Here is a 17,541-nt window from a genome sequence, read left to right on the forward strand (position 1 = left end):
TTTCCGCTGCTGATTCTTGGGGGGATGAGTATTTATGGTTATGACAAATAATTCATACCTGTCAACCTCTGCCGATAACTGCCCTTATAAATGATTATGATTCCCCTTACAAACCCCCAAAAATCCTTACAAACACCGTACGACTCTTACGGTGTTTGTAAGGTTTTTGGGGGGTTTGTAAGGGGAATCATAATCATTCATAAGGGCGGTTATCGGCAGAGGTTGACAGGTATGAATAATTGTTTATAGGGAATCAAATATTAGAGGGTATAAAGGAAAACAATGAGCCCTGAAAATTAAACACTGTTAAAGGATACAGAGAAAGCAAACAATTGACTGAAAGTTATACCGGACAGTTATATACACACAATTGATTATTATAAACATGAAACAACAATAAACAAATCTGCCTTCTCTGTAGAAAAACAACAACATGAGGTTAATAAAATTAGAGTGGAGTTTGAATAGTTGCAGGGTAAAAACAGTAAATACAGAGAGTGACATTAAAGTCGTGTTTACGTACCTTTCTCACTGACTGACTCACTCTCTATCTCGACATCCTCACAGCTGGTGTACTCCGGTGTAGTTGCAAGCTCCTCCTCAGAGCTGCTCAGCGACACCTGCCGCATCTTCCCTCCCTTTTTATTTTTGTGAGGCTTTGGGGGTGGAGGACGCACAGACTCCGATTGATCCGAACTCAGCGAGTCATTTCTCAACATGCTTTCCATCTTCTCCCTCTTGCTCTTGCGGACAGCAGAATTGGGGTCCAAATGATGTTGTTGTCTCCTCATAGATTCCCCTCCTCCAGCCATGTCACCTCTCTGTAGATCTCCGGATCGGTCACCTAGCACAGGACTGCGATGGGGTGTTGGGGGGCTGTGGTTTGATGTTCTATGGCCACCGAGGCCAGGACCCATGGGCCCTGACGGGGAGCGGTCAACAGAGTAAGACCGCTGTCCCACCATAGGCGGACGGCGCTCAGTGAGATGTTGACGTGACAGCCGGATGGGTGCCGGTTCATCCTGCTCAGTGTAAGCTAACGAGACATCACTATGACGTCGCTCATGCCTTAGGCGGCCCACCTCCGCATGCATTCTCATCTGCTCTTCATAGGGCTGTGGCTTAACGGGATAGCGTGCCAGGTTGGGATCACTGCGATATCGTGTCTGGAACTCCTCCTGTCGCTGTCTCTGGAGCTCATAATCATTGTGAGGTCCATCTAGCTCCTGGTCCAGAGGGTATTCTTGGGAGTGCCAGCGTCCAGGACCCTGCCGGTCTCTGTAGCCAGTCCATGCTGCATTTACGTCTGGGTACAAGTGTGGGCCCCGCGGAGCCCGCCGGGGGTCCCCATCCCCATAGTCGGACGGTGATCTGGGCATGCTTCCGTCTGTCTGGGCATACTGTGAATGGTCAACCCCCTCCCTTTGGTCGTATTTTTGGTTTGGATCCCTGGATGCAGATGGACTTCGTCTCCTGGGAATGACAACCATAGAATTTGTTAAATTTCATTTCTCTTATATGTGCAAAAAAAAATATTTTTTACTAGAGTAAATTTGGATGGATCAAATGTTCTCATTTCCGGTGGAAAGCCAATCACAGGGCACAAGGAGCTGGACAACAATTCACACTCATATCTTAGGGCACTGTAAAGTGATCAACCAGCCAACACTGCATGTTTTTGGGATGTGGGAGGAGAGCGGAGTGCCTGGAGAAAACCCACGCAAGCTGGACTGTGACGCTGACGTGCTGAACACTCGTCCACCGGGCCGCCCCTATAGTACAGTATTCAATGCTATAAAAAGGTGACTTAAGCAGGAGGGGCAGAATGATGGATGAGCCTTTAATATGGTTCATGAACTACTGTACAGGTAAAATATGGGATGTTTGAAGGGAAAAGAAGTTGAGCAATGCAGCACTGCAATCGAGTCACATGATTAAATGAACAATCAAAAGGGGGCTAAAAATAATGAAAGTGTAGGTTAAGGTTAAAAAGGTACACTATGAGCTATACAACAATGGTTAGAAATGATAGATGGCTCTTTCCTTTTGGAGATTTTTGTTTGGGTAATGTCACATTTTAGTATTGAAGATCATAACCACTATTAGATAGGAATTTGTTACTTTGTGAGTCGGTGGTGAATTAGAAAAAATAAAAAGATGTTTTTCCATTGTAATATGCTGTTTTTGGTGTTTTTTTCAGAGGGTGGGAATGGATTAATTTGTATTTAGTAATTTTCTATGGGAAAAATTGATTTGAGATACGAGTTAATTGACATATGAGCTCAGTCCCGGAATGCATTAAGCTCGTATCTCAAGGTATTACTGTACAATGGTACCCCGACATACGAGCATTTCGAGATACGAGTAAAATTTTGAGCAAATAATTATCACTAGATACGAGAACAATTTTGAGATACGAGAAAGCTAGGTGGCCAAGACATGAGAGGCTGTTTATCATTGTAGCGCACTGTCTTTTTTGCTGCATCTCTTTCGTGTATAACAGATATCTACGAGCACTGGGCGGAGCATTGCATTTTCCTGTTTTTTCCCCGTTAGTCAATGCATAATACAAAGTGAACAACAATGGATCTGAAGCAAACAGGTGGAATTAAGAGTTGTGCAAAGAAAAGGCGAACGTTGACAATCAATATTAAGCGCGAAATAATTGAAAAATATGAGTGGAGTACGTGTCACAAAGCTTGCTTGTTGTCATGGATGATATCGTGTCACTTGGAAATTCCTTGGGGCTGGAGGTTAACGAGGCAGATGTGAATGACCTAATCGCCGAGCACCACGAAGGACTGATGACACATAATTTAATCGAGCTCCAGGAGAGTGAACATTTGGAGGAGTTGCGGGAACTCAGTAGCGAGGAGGATGTGGAAGAGGGGACCGCCTGGCTACAAAGGATGTCAAAGACATGCTAGCGAAGTGGCAAGAGTTTTCTGATTTTGTAGAAAATAGGCACCATGACAAGCTGGCAAGTGGTCGCGCGTTATCGTATTGTGAGGACATTTGTGCACATCATTTTCGAAATATTTTGAAGGGAAGGCAAAAACAAACAACCCTTGATGCGTTCCTTTTAAAAACTCCCACTGAAAGTCCGGGTGGAGTCAACCCGGAGAACAAAGGTAAAAAAAAAAATTGAATTCAGTTTTGTGTAAAGTTACATTAAACATATGTTTGAGTGTCTGTATATATTAATCCAAGTTAATTTAAATTTGTTTGTTTTGTTACGAGTGCGTTGCCGTGGAAAGTTCCCCCCCTTCTCTCTGTCCATCTGTCTCTCCCCTCCGCGAAATCTGTCCATTTTATTACTATTAAACCACTAGTTATGTGTTACTTTGTTACTAGATGGCGTAATAGAAGAAATAAAATAAAAAATCCAATCCAATATCCTGTTTTTGGTGTTTTTTCGGAGGGTTGGAACAAATTAATTTGTTTTTAATTCATTTCAATGGGAAACGTTCGTTCGAGTTACGAGAATATCGACATACCAGCTCAGTCCCGGAACGAATTAAGCTCGTATCTCGAGGTACCACTGTACAGTAATAACTTGACATACGAGTGCTCCAAAATACAAGACATTTGAGATACGCCGCATCTCCCTTGCGTAAAAATATCTACAAACACTGGGTGTACGGTTGCATTTTTTCCATTAATCAGTGCAGATTTAGGGGAAAACAATGGGTCCAAAACAAGCCAATGCAATGAGGGGTAGTGAGAAGAAAATGCATATGATGACAATTGATATTAAGCACGAAATAATCGAAAAGCATGAGTTGTGTACGCGTGACTGAGCTGGCTCGCCAATACGAGAGGAGTATGACAATCAATGTTCCCTCTAATTTTTTGTTTGTCTGGGCAGAATGACAACCTCCCTGAGCACACTGAATACCGGTGTGAGCAACATCATCATTGCTCGCCATGGGCACACACCAGTATCACACCTGCCATAAGCAGGTGCATGTCTACTACACATAAATGATTTAGTAATAATAAAATGTAATGATTAATATCTATGAATGGGCGGCCTGGCGGATGAGTGGTTCGCGCGTCGGTCTCAGCAAAAAAAAAAGGGATTTTATTTTGTGCGCTCCATATGATTTGCTGTGCGCAGAGAAGACGAGAGTAGTGCGCAATTGCGCACGCGCGCAGCTTAGGGGGAACATTGATGACAATATGTACCATCCTTAAGCAAAAGGATGGTATAAAGGGTATAATTTCCAAGCTGCGCAGTGACATTCATTACGAGATGGACAGCCTTCTTTTAATATGGATGAAAGAAAAACAGTTAGGGAGAGATCGCGTCAGCGAGTCGACAATATGCGAAAAAGCCAGCGGAATTTAAATGGATTTAAAAGCAAAGCAAGCATCTGAAAAAGGGGAGCCTTCAACACAATCAGAACCATTGATTTAAGTTAAATTTAAGTTTATGTTATGTTACGAGCGCGTTGTCGTCCGTTAAGTTTCTCTTTCTCTCTGTCTGTCCTCCGCGCACTCCACATTGTACTGAATAATGTCATATTTTAGTATTGAACAATACAAAATGGCCATTTACAGCATCCCATCTTAGTATCCTGTGCCAGAGAGACTTTTCCTCATTACTCAGATGAAGTTGGAGGAAAAATACAAGTGTTTTGTTAAATTAGCTATTCAAGAATGGCTCCTGGAGAGACAAAACTATATTTCACAAATCCAAAGTCAAACAGAAACAGGAATAATAATCATGGAAATAACTACAAATGGAGCAACACTCGTATGTCAATGACAGTGATATACATCCAATCCAATTGAATTGGGAGGGCTCACAGTGAGTGATGCCTGCCTTCCCAGTTTAAAAGGATTGGCCATCTACTGTTGCCAAAAGCAGTAAATGAGTTGAGGACATTGTGTAGTTATGTTATAGTTCCTTAATCTCCACAGCAGCTACGAAACTGGTGAAGGTTGTCCATCAGCACGCATGACAAGGACAATAATCTCAGTGTACCGAGGTAAGGTTCTCAAGGTTTCAACTAAACCATGTCCTGCAACGAAAAATGGATCTACTGTATATGGTGTGTGAGAGGTTTACGCGCGAAGCAGCAGGGTGCCTAAAATGCTATTCTGAAGTCTGACTGCTGCAGCAATATAATAAAAAAAATCCAACACTATGGTCTGACTGCTGCAGCAATTGAGTCAGTAAAGTGCCCAGTGATGTCCCGCCTCCATCACATCCCCTTATAGGGAAAAATGCAGATGTGATGTCATCATAGGCTGAGGAAAATGTCTAGAGAAGGATGCGGTTAGTGCATAGTAGATCAGCCAGTAATTAATCTGGACAGACAAATGGCAGAAAGTCATATTTGTAATCTACTAAGTACATTCCATCTGAATTTACAATCCTATCCTATTGTGGGTAAATTCTCAGAAATCATTGTCTGTGACCTTGCATTGACTCTGTTTCTTGACAATCGTAACAATAACAAGGACAGGAACAAGGGAAGTGGTGCTCCTAAATGCACAAACCAGACACAGACATTCCTTTTGTTTATATAATACAGTAGTACCTCTACTTACAAATTACGTCATTCCAGAGTTCGTTTCATAACTTGGATTTTTCGTAAGAAGAGACGCAGACATGTAAATGCTATAATTCGTTCCACGGTCCTCAATATATTACCATCTAAACCCTCTAAAAATGATCAAAGTGTACCAATTTTGTATGAAAGATATGAGAAACACACAAAAAAGAAAACATATATTTAATTTGACTATTCATTCAGCTATCTAGAGACAATTCCAATCCGATCAATTCATATTATTACACTTGTTTCATGCTTGTGGTATGCACCTAAGCCAAGCCAGTCTGTATGGTCTTGATTAGTGTTGGTCACTACCTGTTTCTTAACTGAAGCACACTTAGCAAACAGTATATAAATACTGTAACACATTTTTTAAATCTATACATGTGCATTTGTTGTGGATTATTACTGTCTCTGTCAGTGCTTGTTAGGGGGCCCCTAGTATCTGAAGGATAAGACAAGAGGAGATAGGTCAGATAGGGTGAGTGCCCAAGCAATGTTAGTAATGTGAAGTGGGAAACCCAGTATAAAGACAAGTCACCTTTGAGTATTGATGAAGCGACGTTCTGCTTTTTGCAATTGGCTCACTAATCCTGGCATCAGCCTTTTTTTTCACCTGAAAGAATCTGGTTGCACCCAGTCGTGCGTGTACCCACCCTGCCATGTGTTAATTATGTAGAAAATGAAACTGCTGTATGTGAGCCACCGGGTTGGGCGCGTGGGACAACAACTCTGTAAAACTCATTCACATTACTTCGGTTACATGACCCGACCTCTTAACTTTGTTTTACTCCAAAGGTCGGTGGGCCCTGACAGTTGAATCCACTGCTATTCCACTCATTCGGAAAAACTTCTGCTGGCTGTTTTCGTCACATTTATATAAATCTTCGATGGGCCTTCAAATCAACAAACGCCTTGTATACTGTATTTTATGGTCATTAAAATTAGCATAGATTGCACCTGGAAATTTGATACGTTTTGTGTATGTGACCACACTCACTGTTGCACCTGGGAATTTGATAAGTTTTGTGTATGTAACCACACTCACTGTTGCAGATTCCTCATTTAAATTTACCTTTTTTTAAAAATACAAATAGTTGTATAATTGATCATTTCGTGTTGCGGATATTTTTCCAGTGGTATGTGTTTCATGAGTCAGTCAATCAACAGTCTCTGCAAGTATTTCAACCTTGGGTGGAATTTCCACACAAATAAGAGCAGTGTCAATCAACACTGACAAACAAGCTTCACTATGAGAAACAGAAGCATATTATTATTTTTGTAAATGTTTTTTTTCTATTAATGAAAAACCTAGCAGGAGCAAATGCAAAAGAGCAGTTTAACTCTTTCAGATCAAAGCCATTGAGATGGCAGTTAAGCGTGCTGTCTAACCAGTTAGTGGAGACACATACTAGGTTTAAGAGACAAGTTAAATGAAAACTAAGACGCGACACCATACGCAATGCTCTTTTCTGAAGAAGAAATGTGCTCCACTAATGACAACAACACATCTTAGGAGGGAAACAAGATAGGCAAAAGAAAGCGGAAAGTGACTATTCTTGAATTTACAGATTCAAGACAATAAAAGCATTAATGACAAATGGTAGATTAGTAGTTTATTGCTATACTTCTCGTCAATAATATCTCAGTGAGACCCATGAAAAAAATAGATATCTAAGTACCACATTTTTTGGATTATAAATCGCAGTTTTTTTCACAGTTTGGCCGGTGCAATTTATACTCTGGTGCGAATTATGTGTGAAATTATTTACTTCTCGAGTCAGGGGAGATTTGGAGTGAAACTGATAGTTTGGTAAACTTGTTAGCATGTTCTTTATGCTAGAGTTATCTGAATAACTCTTAATATGTTACATCTTTACTGACATTACCAGGCATGTCAGTCATGTAACGTTAGTATACCGTACACTTGTTCAGCCTGTTTTTCTCTATTTAATTTTAATTTTAAATTGCCTTTCAAGATGGCATGTATGTTTTTGGTGTTGGATTTTATCAAATTAATTCCCCCAAAAATGCGACTTATACTCCAGTGCGACTTATATTTATGTTTTTTTCCCTTCTTAATTATGCATTTTTTTTGTCTGGTGCGACTTATACTCAGGGGCGATTTATAGTCAAGAAAATACGATAAATATATGCTGGTGTTACCACCCAATAGAACAGAATAAAAGCAAACAGAAGGCTCAGCAACCACCGTACACCCTGTTTTTTTTCCTGAAATACTGCTGCACAGACAGTTTCCTGCCCCTTACTGTATATGACTGGATAGCAATTTACAACCCTCCCGCAAACAATCCTTCAGCTCTCAGAGTTCTTAGTATCAGGATGAACACCATCATCATTTGACTGCTATAAAAGGCTGAAGGTCAGACAGCAATACATCCCGATCTACCAGAAATGAGAACAATTCTTGCCAATCACAAGCAGAGCAAAACATGCAATATTATCAATCTTAGCATGGGGTTTTTATATTGTATACGTGAGTGCATGCTTGGCACAGTCAATGAAAAGAAAGAGAAGAGGTAGAAAGGAAGATCAGATGACCAAGTGAGTAAAAAAAATCTCTACCATATCATTTTGAGGCTTTATATTTATGCAAATACCATACGTCTCCTAGGACTGACACTTTGATGATGTAGCTAGTTTTAAGTGACTTTGTTTGAGCTATATTTGGTTTATTCTGTGGGGATGTGTGTATGCATATTAAGATTGACTACGTGTAGTCCACGCGTTTCACTCTAGAATTGATTTTACGTCTGTTTCTGCTACTTTCCAATCATCTACCCCTGTTTTGTATACCGCATTTGCATCATCCTTCCCAAGAGGTTGGCTCTGAGTTACACAAGGCAATGGCTGAGGATGCCTGTGACAGACTGATGTGTGGAATCAAACAGTGGCAGGAGAAGGGTATGTTGCTGATACAGCACTTATAAGGTTAAGGATCAGAAATAGAAATGTCCAGAGAATTCAGCAATCCTAAATGAGCACGAAACTAGGAGTTTTTTGATAGCAATAGGTACATTATCATTGAAAATTTGGGGTTTTTGTTGAGAGACAATTTGGGGTTTTCCATCAAAAATCCCACTTAAATTTATCGGGTACTACTAATAAAAAAACAAAACTCAACATTTACATGGTTAAAAATAATTCAGTCATTCACTTTTAATTCATTTTCTGAAACTTTAGACTCAGGGTCAAGGGTCACAGAGGGTGCTGGATCCCATCCCAGATGATTTTTGGGCACGTGGTGGGGGACACCCTGAACCAGTGGCCAGCCGATCGCAGTTACAAATAATATTCATTCATTTTCTGTACCACTTATCCTCACAACGGTTGCGGAGGGTACTGCAGCCTCTTCCAGCTGATCGTGGGCACCAGGCGAGCGACACCCTAAATTGGTGGCCAACCAATCGCAGGGTACAAGGAGACGGGCAAACATTCACACTCATACCTTAGGGCAATTTAGAATGTTCAATAAAAAATACAGCATTGCAGACCTAACTTTATTTGTATCTGATTATTTTTTAGTCTGCGCTTCTAGAAGCATAAATTGGATTGGCTTACATTATGGTCAAGCTACCCCCACAACTGATTACATCCAACTAATGGTGTAATGGTTCATTGGCCTGACTTTGGCGCTGGCAGTGTGGTATCGATTCCAGCTCGGTGTCGGTGTGAATGTGAGTGCAAATAGTTGCCTGTCTCTCTCTATGCCATTCGGCCAACTGCCGACCAGTTTAGAATGGGTAGTCTGACATTCGACTGAAGCCAACTGGGATAGACTCCAGTATCCCGTCATCATGATCAGGATAGGTGATGTTGAAAATCCTTATTTCTAATCTTGTGAATCTCTTGACGGTACTCAGTCGTTTGGTCGCCGGTCTTTTGGTCGCCCGGAAGGTTATTGATAATTACCATTTAAATTGTTGCTCAAATTCCCTAAATACAAACTGCGAATTATTATTTAGTCATATTTAATGCCCTATTAATTATTAGGCTAAAGAAAAGCTCCAAATTTCCCGTACTTTTATTGTGTTTTGTTGGAGAACTTGTTAAGACCCTGACTGACGTCCCTTCCTAAAGGGACAAATAATGTACATACAAACTCTTATACACTCACACGTCCGCTCAGTGAAACTGCTCAGGGCCATTGTTGGCTTTTATTGATGCGTAGACCGTGTTGTTTTACCTTGTTTTGTCGCCGGTCTTTTGTTCGCCGGTCTTTTGGTCGCCCGTTGTTTGGGTCCGGGCGACCAAAAGCCCACGACCAAAAGACCGGCGACCAAAAGACCGGCGACCAAAAGATGGCGACCAAAAGACGGCGACCAAAAGACCGGCGACCAAAAGACCGGCGACCAAACGACCGCACACGTCTCTTGACTATATTTTCTATTCATTTCAAATCATTTGACAAATAAAAGTGACTTTTGATGGAAAGCACAAAATTGTCTGGGTGACCCCAAACTTTTTTAAAAGTAGCATATATAACTTATAGTAATGCTTATTTTTTGTGATATTTTATGCCCTAATTAGCCAAAAAGTTTTTTTTAAACGTATTTCTATCAGTGATGTAGGGCTCCAAGTACTAAAGCTGGACAAGCAACTTTAAGGAGACTTCTGAAAAAAAAAAAGCCTTGCAAACACAGTAGTGTAGATATGGATTTTTTTTTTAAACCCTTTCCCATCCACGCTGGGTGCACCTATAATGCATGTAACCCCTACAGCCTACACCACGTGTCAAACCGATTCCGGGCCGCAGTGGGTCCTGGTCTTTGTTCCAACCGATCCAGTGCCGACATTTTAACCAATCAGGTGTCTTCTAAAATAAGTAGCACCTGACTTTAATTAACTGATTACACTTGCAAAAGGTATCCTCTTGTTGAGTTGGAATGAAAACCTGCTCCCACTGCGGTCCTTTGAGGACCGGTTTGACAACGCCAGCCTACACCATGAGGCTGCCCGCCTAATTTCATATCACATTTAAAATATAAAGTTAAACTGACTCACAAATGTATCTATATAACAACCAATTTAAGTGATCAGTAGATTACTTAGACTGTAGAGATAGCAGTCACACCAAAAATAAATAGATTTGCAAAAGCCATATGATCAGTTATTAAGTGACTCTAATAGCCATCATTCTTAAAGATGAGTTTTCTGTCGGAAAATTGTAACAGATTTTGAATGGAATTGTATCCATCCTCATTACCCGCTATCCAATGGAATGGACCTCTTGTCCTTTCTCTCCTTCACATTAGAAGACACACGGACATCCAGCCGTACCAACTCTTGGATTTGCTAAGTATGCAGTTTTCATATGAATGAGTAAGGTGCATTTGAAATCAGAGGCAGTGACGCTATCTGGCTCTCTGACGATTCAAGTGAGAAGGTAATGAAAAAGCTCAGGGCTGAGTCAGAGGAGGCTTTAATAATTCTTGCCAACTAAAATAACATCTCTGGGGCCGAACTGAGTGACTGGGCTGGACTAAGCAAGGTGACTATGTGAATGCAGAAGCAGACAACTTGGATTGAGATCCTGTTAGCATAAAGTAGTGATGTGGAGGCATGACAAGGCAGGCAATGCCTCTTTGTTTGTAAAATCATTACTGAGAAATGATCATGTGGTTCAGATTAAACCATTGTGGGGGTTTAGGTTTGAGTTCATATGTAACTTCTTACTTCATACGCCTTCAAAGGAAGAATAAACTCACCTTCTGGGATTACCACTGCCAGTCTAATATTTTTACACTAAACCATCCACTCAATTAACATTTTGGAGACTTTCATGATGTGCTTTGAACATTCTGATTGAAGAGGAAACTATAACCAACTATTGATGGCACTACATTATGTGGCGATAAAAATTTTCCTAAACATATTTCATCATATTTGACTTTACATCCACATGAAAAAAGCATAATGTGTTAACGTGATGGTAATAATTTCGACACGGAGATGACTGACTAGTGACACGCATTGCCTGGTTTGAACTTTTTAGTAGTAATTGTAAATAATCTAGGCTAAATATGTGCTTTATCTTTATTGTTAGTAGTTCCCTCATTTTACTGACTAATAGTTGAACAACATTTTATTGTTGCTGCCGAAAGTTAGTGTTTTGTGTAATGATCCCCATGTTCATTTCCCATTTATGAATAGATCTTGGTGAGTTCACATCAGGTTAATGATTCCGCGATGCAAATGAAAGTAGCAAGCCTAATGAGACTCATTCTAGTGGAGTCAAAGTAGCATTGTTTCCTAATTAAAACACTTGAGTAGAGGTAAAATAAATGTGCGTTGAGACAAGTACAAGTTTTGAAAAAGTTACTCAAGTAAATGTACAGAAAAAATAGAATAGTGGCAAAAGGTACTATGGGGACAGGGTTAGACAGGTGAGAAATGTTAAAGAGACAAATACTTGATGGAGCAGACAACGATAATGACCAACATACCATTAATGTATTAATATATTTTCTGAACCGCTTTTCATCACAAGGGTCATGGGGGATACTGGAGCCTATCCCAGTTGACTTCGGGCACAAGGCGGGGGACACCCTGTTCGCAGGGCACGAGGAGACGGACCAACATACCAAATTGTGATCATTGCTACACATTCACAAATGCCTACAGTTGGATCAAAGTGAGCATCTAATGGATGGTTGGATAGATGGATGATTGGATGGATGGGTGGTTGGATAGATGGATGGATGGATGGATGGATGGATGGATGGATGGATGGATGGATGGTGGATGGATGGAAAAACAGATAAATTTATGGACCAATTGAGGACTTTACAATAAAATAATTTATATTTTAATTACCGGGAAAACTCACTTTCAGTAGAATAATTCACAATATTGTCAAAATGCTTCTCATATCTCATCAATGAAATAATGAAAGACAAAGAAATACTGGAGATGCAGCATGCAGTTACTGCAACTCCTTATTCTTTGTTTATTCAGCATTTCCCTGACAAACTATACGTAGGCTTTTGATCAATCTTTGGCTGCATGGCAGAAGAGCCCAGCGAGACTGCCAACTATCGCGAGGGCTGACTCATTTGCAAGCCAAATAAAATAAGCTAATTGTACATGTTCCGGCAGACTGGGGAACCGCACACGGTGCAGTGTTTGCAAATATGGAGATAATTAATCTCATTGAGCTTGTAAAAAACAGCGCTCTAAAAGAGGATTTGAGAACAAGCTAGAGATGAGCTGTATGATGACATCGATGGGCTAGAGAGACACAGATGTTAGATTAAGCTTTTTCCTGATTCTGTTATCACATGACTTCTTGAAGTATATTTTTGGTAATTTATAAAAATTAGAGCATGATTCGGGTTTGGATTTACTCCATGGTGGAAAGATTACATGAAAAACAGCCAATCATAAAAACAATATATTGTTATAATTTAAGAATATAGGAAATACTGGTAATATAAACTGTACAAGAATCTCAAGTCCATTTTGCATTCCAAATAAAAGGTGAAGTAAATCTTATCGTATATAAACTGCAGTGGTACCTCTACTTACGAAATTAATTTGTTACAGAAGTGGTTTCGTAACTGGGATTTGTCATGAGATGTATGTTACATTGAAATATGTTAATTTGTTGAGAAATGCAATGCTCATAATTAGGCTTAAACAATGTCTCGTTTGAACCACAACATCGCACAATGCTCATATCGCTGGACATGCGATACTTTTATTTGTGGAGGACATTGTTCGCCTGACATCTTTGGCTCTTTTAATGAGAATATAATATGAAAAGGCAGAGAAGGACAATGTCTTGCCAAAGTACCGCAAAAAATCTCGTGTTCTTGTTATTGATATTACCAGGTGAGACAGTGAAACGTGAACTGCTAAGTAATGAGGGATCTCTGTAGTTATAAAATAGGAACATTTCATCTTAAATCGGACGTTGTATTTTGTCCTGTCTTTAGTTGACCTGGACGGGATTCATGGGGTCAGAGGGCTGCAGAGTGTTTTTCCGATTTCGCAACCCTGCTCAGTATATTGAGTTTAAGCTAATTTTGCGAGGCAGTATATTTTGGATTTAGAAAAACACCTCTTTGACAGAAGGGTGAACTTGATCATTCAGAATCCGACGACTTTCTCCCATAAACGATGCATTGAACTTTACATCTTTAATCTATGGATTTTTATGCATTACTGATCAATTTGAATATGTCTGAAGTTTAAATTAGTTAGTGTTGGGTAGTGTGAAATGGAAGGTATGTAGTACATTTAATTTTGAACCAAATTATACATTGTAAATATGCACTTAATTTCTAGCTAAGTATATGCATGCCAGGTTTAACAAACTTGTGAAATTTATATAGTTGAATGATGCACTATGTTTGCTGTTGATTGTGTTTCCTTTACAAAATTAAAAGTTTGTTTGTATTTTGATTGTCATGTTTTGTTGGGGTTTGGTGTTTGGCTGTGTCATATCTGCGTGATTGTTCATGAGTGTCACCTGCTGTGTCTTTTTTGGCTCTCCTTCCCTCATGTGACCCAGATGATTTGTTATTGTCATCAACCCCTGTCTGTGTATTTAAACCCCATGTCTTGGTCTGTCGGGCATGCGATTATTTTGTCTCTGATTATGTTGCCTTTCGTCAGTGTGCGTCTCCCTGTCTGTGTGCTTCCTCATTCAGTTACTTTCTTTGTTATTTTGTATTGTTTATTCTGTCGTTTTTTCACCATTAACCCTTACGTTTGTGCACCAGCTCGTTCCTTTGTCTGCCTCCACTTCCCGCATTTGGGTTCCACTCTGCTCCGCAACCGATGAACACATAACAGACGTAGGCGTTGTGTGACTTACGTAATTGGAAAGCTTATGTTCGATCTGTGGCTAGACAATCGGTAGTACAGTCTAGTGTTTTTTAAATATTAAACTAGTGACTGAAAGAAATTTTGGGCTGCTACAGTGTCAGGATTGCCGGGAGACATGTGCGCATAAAACCCTACGTGCATACTGTTTCTGTGTTGATGCAGGTTTGAAACGCATGATTGTTGTTTGGCGTCCGTGCCACTCCAAATGACCAAACTGCAAATTTCTACAAGTTCGAATGATTGGACTCTAGCAGAGCAAATGCTTTTCCAACGCACCCTTGGTGGAGAACATCTGTGACACGAGAGTTTTGGCACATTGAAGTGTGTATTTCGGAGGCAATTTGTTATTTATACATTGCTCCAAAACAGACTATTGTGATTGACACTGAAAGTGGGATTTGTTTTTCTGGGCTAAAAATACATCAAGTGAGCGCATTAACAATGGACCATATTCATACTATGGGCACTACATGGCTTGTGAAATGACTTGTGTTCCTACTCTTTTACAAAAGCCTTACACTGACAGGAGGCAATAACAGCAAAGTCAGGCAAATTTAGACTCTCTCCAAACTACTAAATCGTTGCTGACATTGACAAATAACATCACACATTGAAGTATATGGTTGAAAGGAAAATTCCATCTATTCAGTTAATCTTCTGTCTTATGCCGAACTAAAAACAATTCAACGTTTCATATGTCACAGCTCTGCAAGGGCTAACATTTTTCTTGCAATTATTCGATTGTTGCTGCTTTTATTTGCCTTGCACATCCTGTTTCACTGTAAACAAGCTATACGTAAAGTATATGTAGCGAATTCTTTCAGTTTGTAACTTACTCTCAATTTGTGTGAGAGGCTATCATTTTTATTTTTCCATTCTCGTGACTTTAACACTCTCTTTAGCTCTTTCTTGTTCCCCTCTCCTGTGTGCAATCTTGAAAACTCCTCTCTAAGACGCCCAGGCAATAAACCGGGGCCTCCCTTATTCCAGCATATATCTCCCTTGGCGAGGACAAAGCCAATAAAAGGCTGGTTTAATTACAGCAGCAGAGTGCTGCCAACACCCAGGTACAACACCATGGGGTTGAGGGTACAGAAAAGGGATGAGTATAGCCAGAATATAACTAGATGTAACGTCATGGAATATGCAGCAAAGAAGGAGGAAATTAATGGATATGACAAGTTCAGGAACAGCATCATCACTGAAGAATACTTTGAATTGGCAAATTCTAAGCCTGCATACAGACAGTATATCACTTTGATCATTTATAAGTAAACAACAAACCATGTTTCCATTTTAAGTGACAGCATCCTAAATTACATATATTATAAAGTGTATATTTCTTCATTATACACAGTTGAGGAGAGTCGGGTAAGGGTTTACTTTGTGTCTTTCAAGCAAGAAGATAACAGTATAATGCCTGCAACTGAAAAATGTACATTCAGCTTGGAATGTGGTGCATCCTAGCACTAATAATAGCATTGGGTCTTAAATCAGCAGTGTGTTAATCATAAGAAGTATTGTGGTACAACTTGCGACTGGTGTAGGATAAGATTTGCCATTGGGGAAAATACACTATGGTACATGGTGAAATAATGCAATATATTAATAATGCAAAAAAATGTATAGCTATACAAGTTATTTTATAATATTTCTATATTGATATTATTGAAACAAACCTTGCAGTAAAAAAGTAAATGTTCAACAAATCACAACTAAAATAGCTCAATTTATCCTACTGGGTGACTAGGGTTATTTGCTGTATAAGTTTGTTTTTGCAAGATACATTGTTTAAACTATTTGTTTTCAACCTTATTTTGGTGCTGCACAAAAAAAGGGATTTGTGATTTTCCTTTCTGCTTTTTTGAGGGGATATAGTTTCTACGATTCTAATGTTGGGATAGCTCTGTTCAAATTGGGTGGAGAAAAGGCATTTTTATACAGTACTTTTTCTACTACTTTATATATTTCCTGGGTATCAGGGACTAGGTATCGGCAGATTTTCAAAATCAGGCGACTCGGACTCAAAATCACATGCAGAAGTAGTTAATGAAGTCTATTAAAATAAGACAAAATTAATATATAATTAGTATTATTCATATATTCAGTTAATCATTCTACAACACGGCCCACAGCACAAATTAAGCACACTTTAAGAATTAAAAGCAGCTCTAAACCTTAAACCCAAATTTGTATGGCATGGCAAGCACGAACAACACAACATTCGAAATGAACACCTAAATACTTACTATCAACCGCTCACTCATTTAGCATCCCAATGTCAATTCTGGAGGGTAATCTAAAGTTGTGCTTCCTACTTGCTGTACCACCAAGTTCTTGTGATGTGGACAGTTTTTGGAGTAAGTGACCTCCATTTTCTTCCTTTATGTATAAAGTTGGGCTCTCAATCTGCAAACCTCTTGAGACTTTGCTTTTGAAACATGGCACTGATCTTATCACCCTCCAAATTGTCCAATATTCCAACATAGTTAAAGGATTTGTTTCGAAGTGATAACTTCCCACTCACAAAATAATCAGCAGGCAATTCCTTATCACCATCATCACTATGGACATCTTATTTTTCATAATCCATATTATCATAAAGTGCAATGGGAACATCAATCACTTCTGAACTATCCAAGCCCCTATGGCATTGGATAGTATGATTAGTAAAATGACTACTTTCTTGAGTAAAATGTTATGCATTTACATATTTTATTCATATGTTTAAAATAAATACTATGCGTGATGTGTAGGTTCTTATATAACAGCTCATACATGTTCAATATGTTTTGTTTTTGTAAACACAAATTATGAAAAGACTAAAGCAATTTTACTTTAAAGTTTTGTTGCTAGTTTGAAGCCAAGACTGCACAATTGTCTTAGGCCAGTTAATGAAATGTAATCATAACTGTACTTTTGAAGAATGATATGATAACATTTTGAAGCATAGTAATTAGTGAATTATGATTGCCAGATACTTTAGCAATCAGCTTGAGAAAAGATGCTAAAATAGCTTTCTGGTGATTGTTTTAGACAGTTTATTTCTTCCAGTTTTTTACATAATGACAGATTTTTTTATGTTAAAATGCAGAGGGGTACAATTTAAAGCTACAAGTGCAGT

At 39.3% G+C, this 17,541-nt stretch overlaps 1 protein-coding gene across 28 annotated transcripts in view; it reads right to left on the minus strand.

The window, feature by feature from the left end:
• The window catches only part of rims2a (regulating synaptic membrane exocytosis 2a), a 135,798-nt gene that overhangs the window by 58,561 nt on the left and 59,696 nt on the right, over window positions 1–17,541 (minus strand). For all 28 annotated transcript variants that reach the window (XM_077599387.1, XM_077599382.1, XM_077599385.1 and 25 more), the window contains one exon: window positions 524–1,473. In XM_077599387.1, coding sequence (XP_077455513.1) covers window positions 524–1,473 — 950 coding nt within the window. The remainder of the gene's footprint in view (window positions 1–523; window positions 1,474–17,541) is intronic.

This window comes from Stigmatopora argus, chromosome 4 (genome assembly GCF_051989625.1).
Source record: "Stigmatopora argus isolate UIUO_Sarg chromosome 4, RoL_Sarg_1.0, whole genome shotgun sequence".
In the NCBI taxonomy this organism is placed as follows: Eukaryota; Metazoa; Chordata; class Actinopteri; order Syngnathiformes; family Syngnathidae; genus Stigmatopora; species Stigmatopora argus.